The sequence below is a fragment of the Vulpes lagopus genome, chromosome X (genome assembly GCF_018345385.1).
Source record: "Vulpes lagopus strain Blue_001 chromosome X, ASM1834538v1, whole genome shotgun sequence".
NCBI classification, from domain to species: Eukaryota; Metazoa; Chordata; class Mammalia; order Carnivora; family Canidae; genus Vulpes; species Vulpes lagopus.
Window position 1 is genome coordinate 41,466,432 of NC_054848.1, and position 22,897 is coordinate 41,489,328.

The window sequence follows — 22,897 nt, forward strand, 5'->3', positions numbered from 1 at the left end:
GACACCAAACTGTCCAAGACAAAAACTGAACAAGTCAGAATACTGATTTTACTCAGGCTATTGCTGTTGAGAGAGTACTTAAGATGTGAAAATTGGAGTGTCTTGGCAGGGTGGTTTTGTCTTTTACTTTCACAGGGAGGAGTAAGAAAGCTATAGTGGGGAGGTTTATGGGTGGGATTGTTTTGGCAATCGGGGAAATTCTCAATTCAGTCAGCTGAAAAAGAAATGTTTATTTCTGTGTCTGCCTAGTTTAAGAGGGATAGCTTTCTCATCTCAGTTAATCATTTATGAACAAAGAACAGGGAGTTAGAGGGTCTGTGCTGGCCTTGTCCACAGGTTCAGGCAAAAGGAGAAAGGTCTGCATTTGACCTTGTCATGGGTAAACAATGGAGTTATTTGGGAATCTTATGAGAGGCATGAGAAAGAGTGGACAAGCCAGCCTTATATAAGTTATATGAGAAGGATGATTTTTTTTTGGTGGCAGGTCATTTCTTGAGGAAGAACACAAACAAGTTATTTCTTTTCTTTTTTTTTTTTTTTAGAGAGAGCAGCTTTTATTTCCTCCTGGGCCTGGCAGGCTGAGAGCAGAGTACAGACAAAGGCACGGTGGCGCCCGGGCCTGTTATGGCCTGGAGTTTGGCTGCCAGGGTGGTAACTGTGAACAAGTGTGCCAGAGTGTGTAGGGACTGGAGTGATCTTCCCGAGACTGAGAGAAGGGCCCTTGGGGTGTGGAAGCAACATAACTATCGGGTTTGGCACAGGTGCATGACAGGGGTTATGGAGCAGTTGTGGGATGGGTGTGCCGAGGGTGGGGTGACCCTCAGGACAAAGTGTGTTAGAGTGTCTCAGAGCCAGGGGTAACTCGGGGCATGGCTTGTTGGGGCATGTTGGGCCCTGGCTATTGGCTGAGAAGCCAAGTGCTAAGGGCTGGGGGAACCAAAAGACCTGTGGGTCAGTAGGACCCATGAAGACGAGACTGCAGACTGGCTCGGCCCTGGGAGAGACAGAAGAATCCAAGGTGACTCCTATAGCGAGGCGATGAGGGGGCAGGTCTGGGGTTCCCATTCAGGAATACATCGTCAGCTGCAGCCACTCCTGGATGTTCACCTGAATTTGTCCAGTGCCATTCTTGTCAAGAGATTTGAAGGCACGGAACATGGCATCCAGCCTGACCAGGCAGCTGATGAAGTTGTCAAAATCCATGTTCCCTCCTTCATCCGAGTAGCGTCGGATGATCATGTTGTAGAGATGTTCATTCAGGTGGAACCCTGCTGCCTCAAAGGCCCCCTGGAGTTCACTGCTGCAAATGGTGCCTGAACGGTCAACGTCAAATTGTTTGTATATAGCCTGCCACTTTTTGATGTTGTTCCACAGATACTTGAATTCCTGGAAGCCCAGCTTGCCTGTGGTGTCACTATCCATCACGGCCACCATGCTGCGACATGTGTCAATGCCAAAACCATCAGTTTTCAGATCAGGGTGTCTGGTTACGACCTTGTTGAGAATGTTCATAAGTTCTGTGGCACTGACTTCCATGTCATCTCCAGCCAGCTGAGCAAAGAGCCTCCGGAACTGCCGGACCTCCTCGCTCTCATTGGCTTCAATGTTGGAGTAATGGGTGCGTGGAGGCGGAGGCTCTGGGTTGTACTGTGCAGCTGCCTCACTGATGGCACTAATGACCCCGCCCAGGATGCGCATGGCAGTTCCGCCCCCGCCGCCACCGCCGCTGCGGCCGCCACCAGCTCCGCTGATGAGGCACATTCCCCAGGCCCCCCGCCCAGGCCCCCGCCTCCCCCGCCGCCGCCGCCTCCTTTCAAGAACGAGTTAACCAGGAACATGGCTGCGATTTAAAATTCCGCCTCGCTCACTCGTCCGTGGATCCGTTCGTCCGCGCTGCTCCCGGGCCTCCGGCCAAACAAGTTATTTCTTAACTGTCACTGACTATTATCAGGGCTCAGGTGCAGTTCAGCATTGTCAAGGGTTCTCAGTACTGTTTGGGAACTTGAGGCTAGTCCTGTGTGTGTCACCAGCCACGTGGCATTCTTCTGCCTCCCAAGAATGACTGAGTGATGGCTGAGGGAAAGTGGCTCAAAGGAGACATTTAGATGTGTTGACAGCTGTTTTGCTTGTGGGATGCAGAGCTGGGACCCCTCCCTGCTGTTTCTGATGGAGCAAGGTTACTGGGAACCTGGTTGTGTGTATTGGCAGGCCTGATAGTCAGTTAAATTGAAGGCCCTTACAGCTGTTTTGGGGAAGTGTACCAGGGCACTTTCCTTTGTGAGGAAGTCTCCAGGGGTGGTTCTGAAAGACCAAGATCATTAATGTCCCTCCTTTATCTGTACCCTTTGGGGTCTTATGTGTTTCCTCTTCAGGTTCTATGTTGTTGCTCACCCTCTACTGACAAAAAAATCATATGGCCTAGTCTAGTAACTATAAATTCAAACCTCCCCGCCCCATCTCCTATTAGTTCCCAGACTTTTCATCTGATGTGGTCAGGTGCCTGAGGGGCAAGGGTGTTTTTAAATAAATTTACAGATGTCTGTTCCATTCTGTACTTTGGCCCATGTAAGTCACTGTGGGGAGACACAGTGAGTGATATGCTAAACCAATTATCCTTAGGCTCTAGAACAGTGTCACTCCAACCAGAGAATTAAAATGACTGAATCAGAATTTGATTTACATCTCTTAGGCTCCCTGCCTTCTGGCTGGGCTGCCACCCAGAGGGTTACCAAACAGTCTGGGTTGCCATTAGGTGAAAAAAGAGGATTATACCCAGGAATGTTTAAGACAGGATCCCAAATTGTCAAAATATGTCCATATAACCCCTAACACTTTTTGTTCTGATCAGTACCCAGGGAGTGAGTGAAAGATTATTCTGGGGACAGCCATATTCATTGACCAAACTGCCTTGCTAGGGTATATGGACCGGGAAGAGATGGGGCAGATAGAGTCTGAAATTCTTTTGAGTCCATTTTTGAGAAGACCATTCAAGTGCAAAAAAATACCAGTGTGGAAGTCCACTGATACCTTGACTATTGGCCTATTGCTACATAGCTTTTGCAATAAAAGGCAAACCATCTTCAGGCTGCCAAGAGTCTAGAAAACTGAAAACCAGACACACATTAATTCTAAGAGCCACAATTGTGTGGCTGGAGCGAAATAAGCAGACTGAAATGGTAATACTCTAACCTGAAAAAAATGTCACCAATGGTGCAACACCAGTGAAAGAACTCTGAGAGGGGGCCTGAGGTGTAATACAGTTTGTCTTGGGCAGGCGGGGCCATACTTCATGGGATGTGCCCTCCCTCATCAAACCAGTCATCTTTCAGAAGGAGTCACAAGTTTGGCATGCAGTGGTAGCTTCTGCATCAGAAAGGTAGTAGTCTATATTGATGGATGTGTTGCCTTGTCCAATGTGATGATGGGTGCAGAATACAGTGGCAGTAATCTGGACAGAGAAGGCTCAACCAGTAGCCTGATTCCAGTCAGTGTTATTAGAGAATGATCCCTTCCCATAGGCATCTATCTGGGTAACCCAGACTGTTCCAGTTAGTAGCTGCAATTTGTTTCCACAATCCATGATACCAAAGGGCTGTCCAATCTCTCAGTGTGTAGTCTTCCACGTAGGAGACTGAATGGCTGGACATTGGCAATAGGTCAAGGATCAATAAATATCAAAGGGAATATTAGCCAGGGTTATGGGAATGGCCCTGAGTTCTGCCTTCTGAGTAGAGTGTCCACATCCATTCTCGGTTCTGCTGAGGTAGCACAGCTACAGAGCCCAGTGGAAACCGCCAGATTCCAGCTTGGCCAAACCATTAGTGGATTAAGTCCAGGTATTTGGGGAAACCTCTGTGAACCAGGGGCTCCATTAAGTCCAGCGGCATTGCTCCACGTGGCAGAGTGGGAAAGAAATTTCCTCCAAAGGGATAGCTGTCTCATTATCATATAAAGCTAAGATGCTGTTGGTGTCAGGCCAGCTGTGCTCTTGAATATACTCTTTCCTTTTGACAAGTGATGATTTGGGGAGGGGGTGTCCTTTCCATCTTGTTAGTCATCGAGTCTTGACCTACCCCAAATTGGGACTATCAGGCTAGAGAGTTTTAAGGCCTCCTTGGGTCAGGTGTGCAGTTTTGACAAGGGACCAATAACAAGCTGGTAGCTGTTTTTCATAAGGGATGTTGCTAGTAGCTGTGGAAGAAAGATGACAAGGCCAAAACCCCAACAGGCTTTTCCAAGTAGTGGTTACCTCCCTTTGCTAGTGACCCCAGTAGGCAAAATCAGGAGTTATATAAACTGTTAGCTCAATAGGCTCATCAAGCTTTTAAGACCCTGAAAGTAGGGAACAGAGAATGTGCCACAGCTTGCTAGACAGCATCCTATCTATACAGCCTGTTGGTTTGAGCCCCATTCAGAAAATAATGGTTTGCTGTTTAGCCAACATAAAGTATCAAGCAGAATGTCCAGGGAAGACACAAACTGTCTCCCATACCGAACGAGTCCAGTATGATGCTGGGCTACCTTTTAGGTGTTGAGTTCAAAGAAGTGGAACTTTTTCCTTGATTGCAAGAAGGGTAGAGTATTGTTAACCCACCAAGAGTTCCCAGGCACTTGACTTGGTGAGGAGACCCCTAAATTTTGTCAGGGTTTGCCAGCCACCTCTGATGGCAAAGGCATAATAATGTCACCAGCAGAGCCATTGAGATTAAGGCTTCTGACTGGCCAACCAAAGGGACTTCATGTATCTGGTGAAAAGTTTGGACAGGAGAAGATAGAGGCAGTCTTGCTAACTAACCCACTCACTGGTTTGAAATACCAAGGTACTCCCATTAACTCTGAGAGTACACTGCAAAAGCACTTCATAGGCCTTGCCATGTGAGTACAGATTGGTCTTGGTCCTTGGTGTCAAGAACTGTGAAGACCCCGCACTGCCCCTGCCGCCGCTACTTATAACCTAACAAGTTGGCTTGCCACAGTTTCCAGTGTCCACAGAACTCAGAAGACTCCTGAGTCATCAATGAAAGACTTTGTTACAGAAAACACAGTGGCCAGAATCAGCTTGGTTGCACGTTAGGGAAAAAAATTAAAATCTCCTTGCAACCTAGGAAATCTCCACAAATGGAGAATAGAAAGAAAACCATTTTCTTGAGTAAGCAAAGCATTAAATCAGATCGAAATGTACATCACAAGCAATTAACTAAAGAGATTGCAGAGATGGAAATCTTGGACCTTTTGTGTTGCTGAGCAGATACAGTCTGTTCTCAAGGTAAATGATTACTTGTCCTCATGAAAGAGGGATGACAGCACGTTTCACTCTAATTCTTTCATCCTAAATTCACTTGGCAATTAGGGTGGCCACCTGTGCTAGTTCATTGCCACTATCCAAAGGCAAAATCAAGCTTCTCCTGTTTCTGTGACAAGCAGGTAGTTACAGCTTAGAGCCAGGTGCCCAGGCTAAGCTCCCAGCTTGATGGGGAGATAAGGACGCTCTGTTCCTTGATGTTTACATTTCAAGGAGATAGCTCCCAGGCCCTTAAGAAAAACATTCCTGGGTTGTAATGCTGACAGGAGACCTATTTAGCCTTTTAAAAGATTTATGTGGGCAGCCCCAGTGGCGCAGCGGTTTAGCACGGCCTGCAGCCCAGGGAGTGATTCTGGAGACCCAGGATTGAGTCCTGCATCGGGCTCCCTGGGTGGGGCCTGCTTCTCCCTCTGCCTGTCTCTGCCTGCGCCTCTCTCTCTGAATGAATGAATGAATAAATAAATCTTTTAAAAAATAAAAGATTTATGTACATATCTAAGAGGCAGAGGAAGGATTTGCTAATACTAGTTGTGTCAGGGCACCTGGGTTGCTCTGTGGTTGACCATCTGCCTTAGGCTCAGGGCATGATCCCGGGGTACTAGGATTGAGTCCCACATCGGGCTGCCCTCAGGGAGCCTGCTTCTCCCTCTGCCTAAGTATGTCTCTGCCTCTCTCTGTGTCTCTCATGAATAAATAAAGTCTTAAAAAAAAACCCAAATACTAGTTGTCTCAAAGAAATGCTCTAAGGAAAGAGAGGGAAGAAAAGGTCTTTTTCCCTTTTGACAACAAGGAAAATTCAGTTTTCTAATCCTTACAATTTCCCCTTTTTAAAAATAATAATACCACAATTTTCTATGTCCATTGAACTTTCAACCTTTCTCAAGGCAATTTGCAGCCACCTAAATATCCAGCAAGTCTACACAATAACAAAGCAAAGCAGTTATGGAACCATCCATAACAAGTGGAAAAATCTGTAGTATTTCCCTTAGGGAATAAACCTTTAAGTATGTTTACCAGTAGTTAAAGCACATTCTTAATTAGCTGTGTGCAAAAATTGCCCTTTCCCTGCACGGTACCTTTACAAACTGTTGTGATGTCTATTGCTTGCTTTTTCAAATAATTAAGGATTATTTTGTAATGCCTGGTGAAATCTTATCCAAGCCTAAAGACTAGCTCTTTGGAAGCCTGATAATCTAATTTTGAAAGAGTTTTTTCTTATAAGGTCCAATGAATTTCTCCTGAGTTCCTATCATTCAATAAGTAACATCACATTTACATAATTTATCCCTGCATTAGTTGTTCTGTCTCCCCACATAATATTTCCCAGGTGCAAAGCACAAAGACACCCATGGTCATTATGCAGTGTATTATTACGCGACACTTTTTGAAGGGTGTAGATTGAATTTCCAGTGATTAATGTATTGGACCCTAATTGTTTTAAGTCTTGAGGAAAAACCCAGCCAATGGGCCATTTTTTTGCATTGGTCCAAATCAATAATTATATTATTATAATGGGCACACAAATCTCCATGAATAATAGGCATCCACTTTTGTGAATCTCTCCATACTGGGAATGGAGAGAATTTATATCTTAAACTTAATCCAGTAATGTTAGACCTATCTTCTGCAGTCTCTATAAATGCCAAATTTTTTCTTCTTTTTTTCAAGTTTTTAAAAAATTCCAGCTCATTAATATAGTGTAATACTAGTTATTAGTTTCAGGTGTAGAATATAGTGATTCAGTACTTCCATACAAGACACAATGCTCATCACAAGTGTACTTCTTAATCCCCATTACCTATTTCACCACCCCTCTCCCCTCTAGCAACCATCAGTTTGTTCTCTATAGTTAAGAGTCTGTTTCTTGGTTTGCCTCTCCTTTTTCCCTTTGCTCATTTGTTTTGTATCTTAAATCTTACATATGGGTGAGATTATATGGTATTTGTCCTTTTCTGACTGACTTATTTCACTTATATAAATGCCAGGTTTGTTTGTCTATTAATTAGATGCTTTTTTAGACCATTCTTCTATCCATTGTGGTGTAGTCATAGTCTAATACCCGTTTGTTTCCTTAAAGATGAACAGTCGTGTAACTGAACTGTGATGCTATCATGGAACTATTTGGTAGTTAGTTGCTTCTTGACTATACAGATGGGTGGCTCTGAGACCTTTGTGGTGATTTTTTGTTCCATCATTAAATTCTTCCAAGCAATCCAATTCCAGAATTTTCTCCATTTCCATCCTACTTGAACTCCCATGGCATTTAACCATCTTGCATTATATGATTCAATCCAGTTTGCAGTTGTATTATGTGCTTCTATAATTCCCTCAAAGCACGAAGTTTATTATTCAAAGTTGCAATATTATAAGGGATCACTGTACCTGTGCTTATTCCTGTTCCTCCCAGGACTGTATTCTAATAAGTCTTTTGCCCTTGTTTGCCCCTTAGATAGATTCTGTAATGGGAGGGCTCAAAGAATACATGTCTGGTTGTGACAACGGATATTGGGCTCAGATATATTAAGAGAAACCATCAACCTATAATTCTAGAGGGCTATTAAAATAGGCTCAGGGCATTGCCATGTTCCAAATATAGTAGACCTCTATATTATATATGGGTAGTATATAAAAATATGTATCTTGAGGGGTCTGTTGAAAGGATTTCCACCAGTTTGGATGTAACTTACTATCACTCTCTTTACGGCCATTAGTTTTATTGAACCAAACACTTACCATAGTAAAGGTGAGAGAATAATTTGCTGGTGGGTTTACTCCTACAGTTCTCTCGATTGTTATGTAGTTAAAGAATTTCTTTCTTCTGTAAGGATTCTTTTGATCAAACCAGTTAACAGAACATTGTGTGTCAAATTTAGGGCTTGAGTATCTTGATGCATATAAGTGACTTTACTTTGATATTATAAAAAATTACTAATGAAGATGGTTCCATCTTTAGTCTGCCAATAATTTGGTTGGAATTACAAGTCCAAGTCATGTCTATTCTGGGAATACAATATGAATTGATCAGAAATATGTTATTGCAGAGACCATTATTGGGAGTACAGAAAAAAAGCAGTGTAACAAATAACATGTTTTCTAGTAAAATTTGACCTTTTTTGAGTCTTCTGGATCTTTTTTTAAATTTAAATTCAATTTGCCAACATATAGTATAACACCCAATGCTCATCACATCACATACCGTCCTTAATGCCCATCACCCAGTTACCCCTAAAATGTGATTCTTAAGTAACTAAAATAGCCCCATACATAAGTTCACTAGAGTACCTTATAGGGAGGAAAAAATAATTTTCATCCCATCCTTCTAAATTCTTGGCTGAGCCCCTTACTGAAACACAGATTAACAAGAGAAAAACAAAAAGAAGTTTGTTAACATGTATATCTCATGTATACCTGGGAGATACCCAAGGGAGAATGAGGAACACAAAGTGGTAACTTAGAACTCTGGCTTATAGAGCATCTGCAACAAAGAACAATACATTAATGGAGAAATGACAAGAAAACAACAACAACAACAGTTTTAGGCTTCTAATGACACCAAACTGTGGGAAGGTAAATATATGGGAAGAAACTAATGGTAGATAAAGGCTAGTTAGTAAAGTTTGTTGTTATGTAGGTGCCATCTCCAGGTTGATAGGATCTAAAGTTGTCTTCACTGATTAACTTTTTTTCCAAGTTTCCACTTTATTTTTTCGTTATTTAAATTTTAGTTAACATACAGTGCAATATCAGTTATTGGAGTAGAATTCATTGATTCATCACTTACATACAACACCAAGTGCTCATTACAAGTGCCCTCTTTAATACCTATCACCCATCTAGCTTATCTCCCACCCACCCTCACTTTCTTCTCTATCATTAAGAGTCTCTTATGATCTGTTTCCCTCTCTCCTTTCCCATATGTTCATCTGGCTTATTTCACTTAGCATAATACACTCTAGCTCCATCCACATAGTTGCAAATGGCAAGATTCTTTGTTTTCATGGCTGAGTTATATTCCATTATATATATATATACCACCTCTTCTTTATCCATTCATCAGCTGATGGACATTTAGACTCTCTCCATAGTTTGGCTATTGTTTATAATGCTGCTATAAACATCAAGGTGCATGTGCCCCTTCAAATCCATATTTTTGTATCCTTTGGATAAACACCTGGTAGTGCAATTGCCGGGTCATATGATAGATATATTTTTAACTTTTTCAGGAACCTCCATACTGTTTTCCAGAGTGGCTGCAACAGTTTACGTTCCCACTAACAATGTAAGGGGGTTCTCCATTCCTCACATCCTCTCTAATACCTGCTATTTCTTGTGTTACTAATTTTAGCCATTGTGACAAGTGGGAGGTGGTATCTCATCATGGTTTTGATTTGTATTTCCCTGATGATGAGTGATGTTGAGCATCTTTTTATGTGTCTGTTAGCCATCTGGATGTCTTAGGAAAAGTGTCTATGCATGTCTTCTGCCCATTTCTTAGCTGGATTATTTGTTTTTTGGGTGTTGAGTTTGATACGTTCTTTATAGATTTTGGGAACTAGCTCTTTATCAGACGTGTCATTTGCAATGACATATTCTCCTGTTCTATAGGTTGCCTTTTCATTTTGTTGTTTCCTTTGTTGTGCAGCTTTTTCTCTTGATGAAGCCCCAATAATTCATTTTTGCTTTTGTTTCCCTTGCCTCCAGAGACGTATTTAGTAAGAAGTTTCTACATCCAATATCAAAGAGGTTGCTGCCTGTGTTATCCTCTAGGATTTTGATGGTTTCTTGTCTCATATTTAAGTCTTCCATTCATTTTGAATTTATTTTTATGTATGGTGTAAGAAAGTGATTCAGTTTCATTCTTCTGCATGTGGCTTTCCAGTTTTCCCAATACCATTTATTGAAGAGACCGCTTTTTTTTTCCCCCACTGGATATTCGTTCCTGCTTTGTTGAAGATTAGTTGACCATAGAATTGTGGATCCATTTATGGGTTTTCTGTTCTGTTCCATTGATCTATGTGTCTGTTTTTATGTCAGTACCATACTGCGTTGATGATTTCAGCTTTGTAATATAGCTTGAAATCCAGAAATGTGATTATCTCTGGCTTTGTTTTTCTCTTTCAGGATTGCTTTGGCTATTCAGCATCTTTTCTGGTTCCATACAAATTTTAGGATTGTTTCTTCTAGATCTGTGAAAAATGCTGGAGGTATTTTGATAAGGATTGCATTGAATGTGTAGATTGCTTTGGGTAAAGACATTTTTTTTTTTAATTTATTTATGATAGTCACAGAGAGAGAGAGCGGCAGAGACACAGGCGGAGGGAGAAGCAGGCTCCATGCACCGGGAGCCTGATATGGGATTCGATCCCGGGTCTCCAGGATCGCGCCCTGGGCCAAAGGCAGGCGCCAAACCGCTGCGCCACTCAGGGATCCCAGGGGTAAAGACATTTTAACAATGTTTGTTCTTCTAATCTATGAGCAGGGAATGCTTTTCCATTTCTTTATGTCCTCTTCAATTTCTTTCATAAGTGTTCTATAGTTTTCAGAGTACAGACCTGTTACCTCTTTAGTTAGGTTTATTCTTAGGTATCTTACTGGTTTTGGTGCAATTACAAGTGGGAACAATTCCGTGATTTCTTTTTCAGCTGCTTTGTTATTGGTGTATAGAAATGCAACACATTTCTGTATGTTGACTTTGTATACTGTGACTTTACTGAATTTGTGTATCAGTGCGAACAATTTTCTGGTGGAATCTTTTGCATTTTGTACATACAGTATCAGGTTGTCTGCAAATAGTGAAAGTTAGACTTCTTCCTTGCCAATTTGGATGCCTTTTATTTCTTTTTGTTGTCCGATTGCTGAGGCTAGGACTTCCAGTACTATGGTAAGTAACAGTAGTGAGAGTGGGCATTCCTGTTGTATTCCTTACTTTAGGGGAAAAGCTCTCAGATTTTCCTCATTGAGGAGGATATTAGCTGTGGGTCTTTCATATCCGGCCTTTATGATGTTGAGGTATGTTCCCTATTATCCCTACTGTATTGAGAGTTTTTATTGAGAATGGATGCTTATACTTTGAAAGATGCTTTTTCTACATCTATTGACAGGATCACATGGTTCGTATCTTTTCTTTTATTAATGTGGTGTATCACATTGATTGATTTGTGAATACTAAACCATCCAGGCAGCCCAAGAATAAATCCCACTTGATCATGGTGAATAATTCTTTTAGTGTGCTATTTGGACCAATTTGCTAGTGTTTTGTTGCATCCATGTTCATCATGGATATTGGCCGCTAATTCTCCTTTTTAGTGGGGGTCTTTGGTTTTGGAATCAAGGTAATGGTGGCATTACAGAATGAGTTTGGAAGTTTGCCTTCCATTTCTATTTTTTGGAACACTTTGAGAATAAGTATTAACTCTTCTTTAAATGTTTGGTAGAATTCCCCTGGGAAGCCATCTGGCCCAGAACTTTGTTGGGAGATTTTTTTTTTAACTTTTTTTTTTAAACATTTTTTAAAAATTTTATTTATTTATGATAGTCACAGAGAGAGAGAGAGAGAGGCAGAGACACAAGGCAGAGGGAGAAGCAGGCTCCATGCACCGGGAGCCCGACGTGGGATTCGATCCCGGGTCTCCAGGATCGCGCCCCGGGCCAAAGGCAGGCGCTAAACCGCTGCGCCACCCAGGGATCCCTGTTGGGAGATTTTTGATTCCTGATTCAATTTGTTTGCTGGTTATGGATCTGATCAAACTTTCTCTTTCTTCCTGTTTCAGTTTTGGTGGTTTGTAAGTTTCTAGGAATCTATCCATTTCTTCCAGGTTGCCCAATTTGTTGGCATTTTCTCATGTGCTTGTTGGCCATGTCTATGTCTCCCTCTGTGAAATTTCTGTTCATGTCTTTCACCCATTTCATGACTGGATTGTTTGTTTCTTGGCTGTTGAGTTTAATAAGTTCTTTATAGATCTTGGATACTAGCCCTTTATCTGATGCGTCATTTGCAAATATCTTCTCCCATTCTGTAGGTTGTCTTTTAGTTTTGTTGACTGTTTCTTTTGCTGTGCAGAAGCTTTTTATCTTGATGAAGTCCCAATAGTTCATTTTTCCTTTTGTTTCCCTTGCCTTCCTAGATGTATCTTGCAAGAAGTTGCTGTGGCCAAGTTAAAAAAGGGTATTGTCTCTGTTCTCCTGTAGGATTTGGATGGATTCTTGTCTCACATTTATTTATTTTTATTTTTTAATTTTTTAAAAAGAGTTTATTCTTTATTCATGAGACAGACAGAGAGAGAGAGAGAGAGAGAGAGATGCAGACACACAGGCAGAGGGAGAAGCAGGCTCCACGCAGGGAGCCGGATGTGGGACTTGATCCCAGGACTCCAGGACCACACCACGGGCCAATGGCAGACACCAAACTGCTAATCCACCCAGGGATCCCCTCTTGTCTCACATTTAAATCTTTATTCCATTGATCTGTGTGTCTGTTTTTGTGCCAGTACCATACTGTCTTGATGATCACAGCTTTGTAGTACAACCTGAAATCTGGCATTGTGATGCCCCCAGCTATGGTTTTCCTTTTCAATATTCCCCTGGCTATTCGGGATCTTTTCTGATTCCACACAAATCTTAAGATGATTTGTACCACATGAGAAAATGCTCCACATCACTCACCATCAGGGAACTACAAATCAAAACCACAATGAGATACCACCTCACACCAGTCAGAATGGGGAAAATTAACAAGGTAGGAAACCACAGATGTTGGAGAGGATGTGGAGAAAGGGGAACCCTCCTGCACTGTTGGTGGGAATGTGAACTGGTGCAGCCACTCTGGAAAACTGTGTGGAGGTTCCTCAAAGAGTTAAAAATAGATCTGCCATACGACCCAGCAATTGCACTGCTGGGGATTTATCCCAAAGATACAGACACAATGAAACGCCGGGACACTGCACCCCGATGTTTATAGCAGCAAAGTCCACAATAGCCAAACTGTGGAAGGAGCCTTGGTGTCCATCAAAAGATGAATGGATAAAGAAGATGTGTTTTATGTATACAATGGAATATTACTCAGCCATTAGAAATGACGAATACCCACCATTTGCTTCGATGTGGATGGAAATGGAGGTTATTGTGCTGTGTGAAATAAGTCAATCGGAGAAGGACAAACATTATATGGTCTCATTAATTTGGGGAACATAAAAAATTGTGAAAGGGAATAAAGGGGAAAGGAGAAAAATGAGTGGGAAATATCAGAGGGTGACAGAACATGAGAGACTCCTAACTCTGGGAAACGAACTAGGGGTGGGGGAAGGGGAGGTGGGCAGGGGTGGGGGTGACTGGGTGACGGGCACTGAGGGAGGCAATTGATGGGATGAGCACTGAGTGTTATTCTATATGTTGGCAAATTGAACACCAAAAAAAAATAAATTTACAAAAAAGAAAAAAAGATGATTTGTGCCAACTCTCTGAAGAAAGTCCATGGTATTTTGATAGGGATTCCATTAAATGTGTGAATTGCCCTGGGTACCACTGACATTTTCACAATATTAATTCTTCCAATCCAAGAGCATGGAATATTTTTCCATCTCTTTGTGCCTTCCTGCATTTCTTTCATAAGTGTTCTGTAGTTATTAGGGTATAGATCCTTTACCTCTTTGGTTAGGTTTATTCCTAGGTATCGTATGCTTTGGGGTGCAATTGTCAATGGGATTGACTCTTTAATTTCTCTTTCTTCAGTCTCATTGTTAGTGTATAGAAATGCCACTGTTTTCTGGGCATTGATTTTGTATCCTGCCATACTGCTGAATTGCTGTATGAGTTCTAGCATTCTTGGGGTGGAGTCTTTTGGGTTTTCTATGTACGGTATCATATCATCTGCAAAGAGGGAGAGTTTGACTTCTTCTTTGCCAATTTGAATGCCTTTTGTTTCTTTTTGTTGCCTGATTGCTGAGGCTAGGACTTCTAGTACTATGTTGAATAGCAGTGGTGAGAGTGGACATCCCTGTTGTGTTCGTGATCTTAGGGGAAAGGCTTCCAGTGTTTCCCCATTGAGAATGATATTCGCTGTGTTTGTAGATGGCTTTTAAGATGCTGAGGAATGTTCCCTCTGTCCCTACACTCTGAAGAGTTTTGGTCAGGAATGGATGCTGTATTTTGTCAAATGCATTCTCTGCATCTTTTGAGAGGATCATGTGGTTCTTGTTTTTTCTCTTGTTGATATGATCTATCACGTTGATTGCTTTATGAGTGTTGAACCAGCCTTGTGTCCCGGGGATAAATCCCACTTGGTCATGGTGAATAATCCTCTTACTGTATTGTTGGATCCTATTGGCTAGTATCTTGTTGAGAATTTTTGCATCAGTGTTCATCAGGGATATTGGCCTATAATTCTCCGTTTTGGTGAGGTCTTTGTCTGGTTTTGGAATAAAGGTGATGCTGACCTCATAGAACGAGTTTGGAAGTATTCCATCCCTTTCTATCTTTCAGAACAGCTTTAGTAGAATAGGTATTGTTTCTCCTTTAACCATTTGATAGAATTTCCCTGGGAAGCCATTTGGCCCTAGACTTTTGTATCTTGGGAGGTTTTTGATGACTGCTTCAATTTTCTCCCTGGCTATTGGCCTGTTCAGGTTGTCTATTTCTTTCTGTTCCAGTTTTGGTAGTTTGTGGTTTTCCAGAAACGCATCCATTTCTTCTAGATTGCCTAATTTATTGGCATATAACTGCTCGTAATATGTTTTTAAAATAGATTTTATTTCCTTGGTATTGATTGTGATCGCTCCTTTTTCATTCGTGATTTTATTAATTGGAGTCTTTTGTCTTGTTTTCAATAAGGCTGGCTAATTGTTTATCTATCTTATTAATTCTTTCAAAGAACCAATACCTGGTTTTGTTGATCTGTTCTACAGTTCTTCTGGTCTCTATTTCATGGAGTTCTGCTCGACTCTTTATTAACTCTCTTCTTCTGCTGGGTGTAGGCTTTCTTTGCTGTTTTCTCCAGTTCCTTTAGGTGCAAGGTTAACTTGTGTATTTGAGTTTTTTGAGGGATGCTTGTATTGCGATGTATTTCCCTCTCAGGACTGCTTGTGATGTATCCCAAAGATTTTGAACAGTTGTATCTTTATTATCTTTAGTTTCCATGAACTTTTTAATTCTTCTCTAATTTCCTGGTTGACCCTTTCATCTTTTAGCAGGATGGACTTTAATCTCCCCATGTTTGAATTTCTTCCAAATTTCTTCTTGTGATTTAGTTCTCGTTTCAAAGCATTATGGTCTGAAAATATGCAGGGGATCATCGCAGTCTTTTGGTATCAGTTAAGACCTGATTTGTGACCCAGTATGTGGTCTGTTCTGGAGAAGGTTCCATGTGCACTTGTGAAGAATGTGTATTCAGTTGTGTTTGGATGTAAAGTTCTGTAAATATCTCTGAAATCCATCTGGTCCAGTGCATCATTTAAAGCTCTTGTTTCTTTGTAGATGTTGTGCTTAGAATATCTGTCATTTGCAGAAAGTGCCGTGTTGAAGTCTCCCAGTATAAGTGTAGTATTATCTAAGTATGTCTTTACTTTGGTTATTAATTGATTGATATACTTGGCAGCCCCCACATCAGGGACATAAATATTTATGATTGTTAGGTCTTCTTGTTGGATAGATCCTTTAAGTATGATATAGTGTCCCTCCTCATCTCTTACTACAGTCTTTGGGATAAAGTTTAATTTATCTGATATGAGGATGGCTATCCCTGCTTTGTTTTGAGGACCATTTGAATGGTAAATGGTTCTCCAACCTTTCGTTTTCAGGCTATAGGTGCCCTTAGGTCTGGAATGAGTCTCTTGTAGACGGCAAATAGATGGGTCTTGCTTTTTTATCCAGTCTGAAACCCTGTATCATTTGATGGGATCATTTAGCCCATTCGTGTTCAGAGTTACTATTGAGAGATATGAATTTAGTGTCATCATAATACCTATTCAGTCCCTGTTTTTGTGGATTGCTTCTTTGGACTGCCTCTTTCTTTTACAGAGTCCCTCTTAATATTTCTTGCAGAGCTGGTTTGGTGGTCACATATTCTTTCAGTTTTTGCCTATCTTAGAAGCTCTTTTCTCTCCTTCTATTGTGAATGAGAGCCTTGCTGGATAAAGTATTCTTGGCTGTAGGTTCTTATTTAGGACCCTGAATATATCCTGCCAGCCCTTTCTGGCCTGCCAGGTCTCTGTGGAGAGGTCTGCTGTTAACCTAATACTTCTCCCCATATAGGTTAGGGATCTCTTGTCTCTTGCTGCTTTAAGGATTTTCTCTTTATCTTTGGAATTTGCAAATTTTGCTATTAAATGTCAGGGTGTTGAGCGGTTTTTATTGATTTTTAGGGGGGGATCTCTCTATTTCCTGTATCTGAATGCCTGTTTCCCTCCCCAAATTAGGGAAGTTCTCAGCTATGATTTGTTCAAATACACTTCTGGTCCTCTGTCCCTCTCGGCGTCCTCTGGAACCCCAATTAAACATAGATTTTCCCTTCTGAGGCTGTCATTTATTTCCCTTAACCTATCCTCATTGTCTTTTAATTATTTTTCTCGTTTTTCCTCAGCTTCCTTCCTTGCCATCACCTTGTCTTCTATGTCACTCACTCTTTCTTCTACCTCATTAACCCTCGTCATTAGGACCTCCAGTTTGGATTGCATCTCATTTAATTGATTTTTATTTTTGGCCTGATTAGATCTAAATTCTGCAGTCATGAAGTCTCTTGAATCCTTTATGCTTTTTTTTCCAGAGCCACCAGTAGCTTTTTAATTGTGCTTCTGAATTGGCTTTCTGACACCGAATTGTAATCCAAATTCTGTAACTCTGTGGCAGAAAGTACTGTTTCTGATTTTTTCTTTTGTGGTGAGTTCTTTCTAGTCACTTTGCTCAGTGCAGAGTGGCTAAAAACAAGTTGTACTGGAAAAAGGAAGGAAAAGAAAGAGAAAAAAAGCAAAAAAAAAAACAAAAAAACAAAAAAACAAAACAAAAAAACCAAACCGAAACAAACAAAAAACAAGGAGGGGTATCCTCCGGTTCTATATACTGTAAATCTCTTGACTTCCCCTGGAGATTTCCAGTGCTGCTCAGTCAAGAACTTGCTCTTCCTCTGCCCTTCCAGCTGGTCTTCTGGGGGAGGGCCCTGCTGTGCTGATTCTCAGGTGTGTGCACCTGGGGGAGCTGCCCCACCCCTGCCAGGTGTCCGCCTCAGTGGGAGCTGTGTATCCTGTGAGGCCCCTGCACCCTGGCAGCCCCGACCCTCCCAGGCACAGGGTGACACGAGGAGGAAAAACAAGACTGGCAGCGGCCAGCCTTCCAGCCCTGGAATCACCTCCTGCAGTAACTACCACAGTCTCCCAGTCCACACTGGCCTGGATGCTCTGGGGGCGGGGGGTGCTGGTCTGCACAGCTCCTTCCCGTTTGGCAGCAGGAGCGTGTTCGGTGTCCTGTGTCCTCCCGGGCTCCGCCTGTCCTGTGGGGAGTACAGGATCCTGGGCTGTGTCCCCCGGCGCCCTGGGATCCGGGGCCTGCGCCGCAGGAATCGCGTTCCTGCGGCTGCGCAGTCCCCTCTGTCTGGAGCCGCCGCCTGAGCTGCTCCCGAGGCCCCACCGGCACACTTTCCAGCCCTTTACGGTGCTCGACCTGCGGGTTGCCGCACACTCTTCCCCGGGGCACATTTCCTCTGTTAGTGACCCCGGGAACCTGGAGGCTCCAGTGCCCCTCCTGGGATCTTGCCCGAGGTCCCTGAGAGTGCCTTTCCATCCGGGAAGATTGTTAAAGTTCCTGCTTTTCTGAGACTGGGCTTTTGTGTCATGGAGGCTCTTGCTGCTCGGCCTTAGCCCGGCTCCTGGGCGGGGGGGGCCTCCACCAATGGATTCTTTTTTATTTATTTATTTTTCCGTCTTCTACCTTGTTAGAAGCGTGAACTCTTTTCTCTGTAACATTCCAGCTGTTCTCTCTTTAAATCTCAGGCTGAATTCGTAGTTTTTTAGGATGATTTGAAAGTTATCTAAGTAAGTTGGTGGGGACAGGTGAGTGGGGACCCTACTCTTCCGCTATCTTCTGCTTCCTTGTATTTTTTAAATTTCTTCTTTAATTTCTGGGTTAACTCATTCATTCTTTAGTAGGATGTTTTTTAACCTTCATGTATTTGAGGTCTTTCCAAATTTTTTCTTGTGGTTAACTTCAAGTTTCATAGTATTGTGGTCTGAAAATATTCATGGTATGATCTCAGTCTTTTTGTGCTGATTAAGGCCTGATTTGTGACCCAGTACGTGATCTATTCTAGAGAATGTTCATGTGCACTCAAAAAGAATGTGTATTCTACTGCTTTAGGATGGAATGTTCTCAATATATCTGTTAAGTCCATCTGGTCCAGCGTATCATTCAAATCCATAGTTTCTGTGCAGCCCGGGTGGCTCAGCAGTTTAGTGCCTCCTTCAGCCCAGGGCCTTATCCTGGAGACCCAGGATCGAGTTCCACATCAGGCTCCCTGCATGGAGCCTGCTTCTCCCTCTGCCTGTGTCTCTGCCTCTCTCTCTCTCTCTCTGTCTCTCATGAATAAATAAATAAATAAAATCTTTTTTTAAAAAAAACCCTCAAAGCCATAGTTTCCTTGTTGATTTTCTGCTTAGATGATCTGTCCATTGCCGTAAGTGGGATGTTGAAGTCTCCTACTATTATTAAATTATTATCAACGAGTTTATGTTTATTATTAATTGATTTATATATTTGGGCGCTCCCAAATTAGGAGCATAAATATTTACAGTTGGTAGATCTTCTTGGTGGGTAGATTCCTTATCTTCTTGATGGGTAGACCCCTTAATGATATAATGCTCTTCTTCATCTCTTATTACAGTCTTTGTTTTAAAATCTAGTTTGTCTGATATGGCTACCTGGCTTTCTTTTGATGTCCATTAGCGTGATAGATGGTTCTCCATCCCCTCACTTTCAATCTGCAGGTGTGTTTAGTTCTAAAATTAGTTTCTTCTAGGCAGCATATAGATGGATTTGGGGTTTTTTTTTAATGCATTCTGATACCCTGTGTCTTTTGATTGGAGCATTTAGTCCATTTACATTCAGAGTGATTACTGAAAGAAAAGAATTTAGTGCCAGGGGTCTACTTATCTCTCTGCCTATGTCTCTGCCTTTTTCTGTGTGTGTCTCATGAATGAATGAATGAATGAATGAATAAATAAATAAATAAATAAATAAATAAATAAATAAATAAAATCTTTAAGAAAAAAGAACCCTGTGTTCACCCTGCCTGTGCCCAAGCTTTTTTTTTTTCCTTTTTTCTTTTTTTTTTTTTAATCTCAGGCAGGTAACTGAGTTTCGAAACTCCAAATTTTAGGGACTCCTGCAGTGCAGACCCGTACACTCGGCAGGGTGGGTCTCGCCAAAATTATGCTGTTTGCTGACCCCTTCCAGGAAAGCAGTCACACAATGGTTTGCAGTGGTTTGCATTTTATGGCACAAACAGCAGAAAGCCAGTACCACGACTCAATGCTCTCAGCTGACATTCCTGCTACAGTGCCTGGGAACAGTACAGCACATTGGTGCCACCCATTCTTCTTGTGACCCAGGTGATCCTCAGACCATAGTGTCATACCTGGAATCCTGCCACACTGAGGATGTGGCACAGCACTTCAGGTGCTGCCCTGAGCACCTTTAAGCCAGGCATGTCCCCCACTGTATTGGACTTCTAAAAGTTTAGATTTTTGTGATTCACTGCTTATAATACTTTGCGGTAGCCTCTATAAGTTGGGCTCCCTCCCCTCTGCCCATACCCATAGTTGTATCTCCCTCAAGTCAACTGTCCGCACCTCCTACCTTCCAAAAGGTGGTCGCTTTTCTACTTGTAGACTTGCAGTTTTTGTTCTCCCAATGTCATGACAGCCTGTCTTTCCTGAGACACTTTTATGTAGATGAAATCTCCTGGTTGGTAGAGGTGGCAGTCTTCTTTCAAGAGGTCCTTCTAGGTTCTCATGACCTTTTGTCTGAGGTCTTCTAGGGAAGAGAGAAACCCCTTTTAAGTATTGAATATGATTATGAGAGAATTCAGCTAAATTAGGTACAGGACATTGTCTCAAACCAAAATTCATAGGCCTGCCAACCCTAAGTTCAAAGAGAGAGATTTTGCCATTGCTAGCAGGGGTTCTAATTTTTAACAAAGCCTGTGATAAAGCTGTAGGTAATTTTTATCCTAATTGGTCACTGAATTTTGGCCAGTGAGTCTTTTTAGAGTTTGATTCATTTGCTTTGTATGTCTACAGAACAAAGAATAATAGGGTATATAATAGCTTATAGAAATCATTTGCATAGTTTCTGAACAAGAGTATAAATAAATTGACTTACTCTGTCTGATTCAATATGCTCTGGTATTCCCAAAGTGAGAATTCTGTTTATTAAAAGAATGTTTATAGGGCATCTGGGTGGCTCAATTGGTTAAGCATCTGCCTTCAGCCCAGGTCATGATCCCAGGGTCCTGAGATCAAGCCCTGCACTGGGCTCTCTGCTCAGCAGGGAGTCTGCTTCTCCTCCCTCTGTGTATTCACTCTCTCTGTCTCTCTCTTTCTCTCTTTCATGCATAACTCCCCCAAGTAAATAAATAAATAAATCTTTAAAAGTAAAATAAAATAATGTTTACCATTGCCTTAGCATTGGCTTTTTAAAAAGATTTTTATTTATTTATTCGTGAGAGACACAGAGAGAAAGGCAGAGACACAGGCAGAGGGAGAAGCAGGCTCCATGCAGGCTCTCATTGACGTGGGACTCAATCCTGGGTCTCCAGGATCATGCCGTGGGCTGAAGGTGGTGCTAAACCCCTGAGCTACCCAGGCTGCCCCTGCTGATTCTTTTTTTAAAAAAGATTTTATTTATTAGAGAGAGAGCACAGCAGGGGGAGTGGCAGAGGGAGAGGGAGAAGCAGACTCCCCGCTGAGCAGGGAGCCCAATATGGGACTCCATCCCAGGACCCTGGGATTATGACTTGAGCCAAAGGCAGAGGGTTAACCAACTGAGCCACCCAGGCACCCAGCCCTGCTTGTTCTTGATTGTCATATAAATAGAATCATTTGGTCTGTGTTTGGCTTCTATTTCTAAAATAACAAAATATTTTGGAGAGTCATTCAGGTTGTGTCTGTCACCAGCTCTTTCCTTTTTATTGCTGAGTATTCCATTGTATGAATCTACCACAATTTGTTTATGCAGTCATCTGCCTTTGAACATTTTGAATGTTTTAGTGTTTGGCTATCATGCATAAAGCCTGGTATGACCATTATTGTAGAATTTTTCTGAGTGAATATGTTTGCAACTTATTTTAGTAACTACCAAGGAACGTAAACACTAGATGGGTGGTTGTATATTTAACTTTATTAGAAACTGCCACACAAGGTTCTCCAGTGATGATTCAGTTTACATGCCTATCAGCAATTTTTAAATTCTTTTTAAAAAAGATTTATTTATTTATTCATGAGAGACACAGACTGAGAAAGAGAGGCAGAGACACAGGCAGAGGGAGAAGCAGGTTCCTCACAGGGAGCCCAATGTGGGACTCGATCCTGGATCCTGGGATCGTGACCTGAGCTGAAGGCAGGCACCCAATTGTGGAGCCACCCAGGCGTCCCAATTTTTTAATTCATTACTAATTTTAGCTTGTCTAGTGAGCATATAGTGCTATTTTCAGTGTAATTTAAATTGAATTTTCCTCATATTCTTTGAATAAATACCAATTAGTGCAATTTCTAAGTCATATAATTCAATTTTTAATTTTTTGAGGAACTTCCATACTTTTTTCCAGTTATACACCTTTATGTTTATGGAAGTATTATTTACAATAGTCAAATTATAGAAGCAGCCCAGTGTCCATCAATAGATGAATGGACAAAAATGTGCTATATACATACAATAGAATATTACTCAGCCACAAAAAAGAATGATATCATGCCATTTGCAGCAACATGGATGGATCTAGAGAGTATAATGATAAGCAGAATGAGTCAGAGAAAGACAAATACCATATTATTTCATTCCTCTGTGGAATTTAAGAAACAAACAAAAAAAATAAAGATAAACAGAAAAATAGACTCTTAACTAGAGAACAAACTGCTGGTTACCAGAGGGGAGGTGGGTGGGAGGATGGATGAAATAGGTAATGGGGATTAAGAAGTGCACTTGTCATTTTGAGAACTGGATGATGTATGGAGTTGTTGAATCACTATATTGTACACCTCATACTAATATAACAATGTATGTTAAATGTACCAGAATTAAATTTTTTATAAAATAAATACATTGCATTTTCCTCATAAATAATGATGTTGAACATCTTTTCATATGCTTTATTGGCCATTTGTAGATCTTTTTTGGTGTCTGTTCAAGTATTTTACCCATTTTAAAAAGTTGGGTTGGGATCCCTGGGTGGTGCAGTGGTTTGGCGCTTGCCTTTGGCCCAGGGCGCGATCCTGGAGACCCGGGATCGAATCCCACATCAGGCTCCCGGTGCATGGATCCTGCTTCTCCCTCTGCCTATGTCTCTGCCTCTCTCTCTCTCTCTTTCTCTCTGTGACTATCATAAATAAATAAAAAATT

At 41.7% G+C, this 22,897-nt stretch overlaps 2 protein-coding genes and 1 pseudogene across 12 annotated transcripts in view; 2 read left to right on the top strand and 1 right to left on the bottom strand.

Annotated features, from left to right (window-relative positions):
* The window catches only part of ZNF81 (zinc finger protein 81), a 103,985-nt gene that overhangs the window by 38,052 nt on the left and 43,036 nt on the right, over positions 1-22,897 (top strand). The window lies entirely within an intron of this gene.
* LOC121483021 overlaps positions 1-22,897 on the top strand; it is a 32,276-nt pseudogene that overhangs the window by 4,023 nt on the left and 5,356 nt on the right.
* On the bottom strand, positions 526-1,892 carry LOC121482881 (calpain small subunit 1-like). Its single transcript, XM_041740898.1, is given in 2 exon segments — positions 526-1,757; positions 1,760-1,892. Coding segments are annotated over 2 exon segments (771 nt in total). The 5' UTR covers positions 1,839-1,892; the 3' UTR covers positions 526-1,065.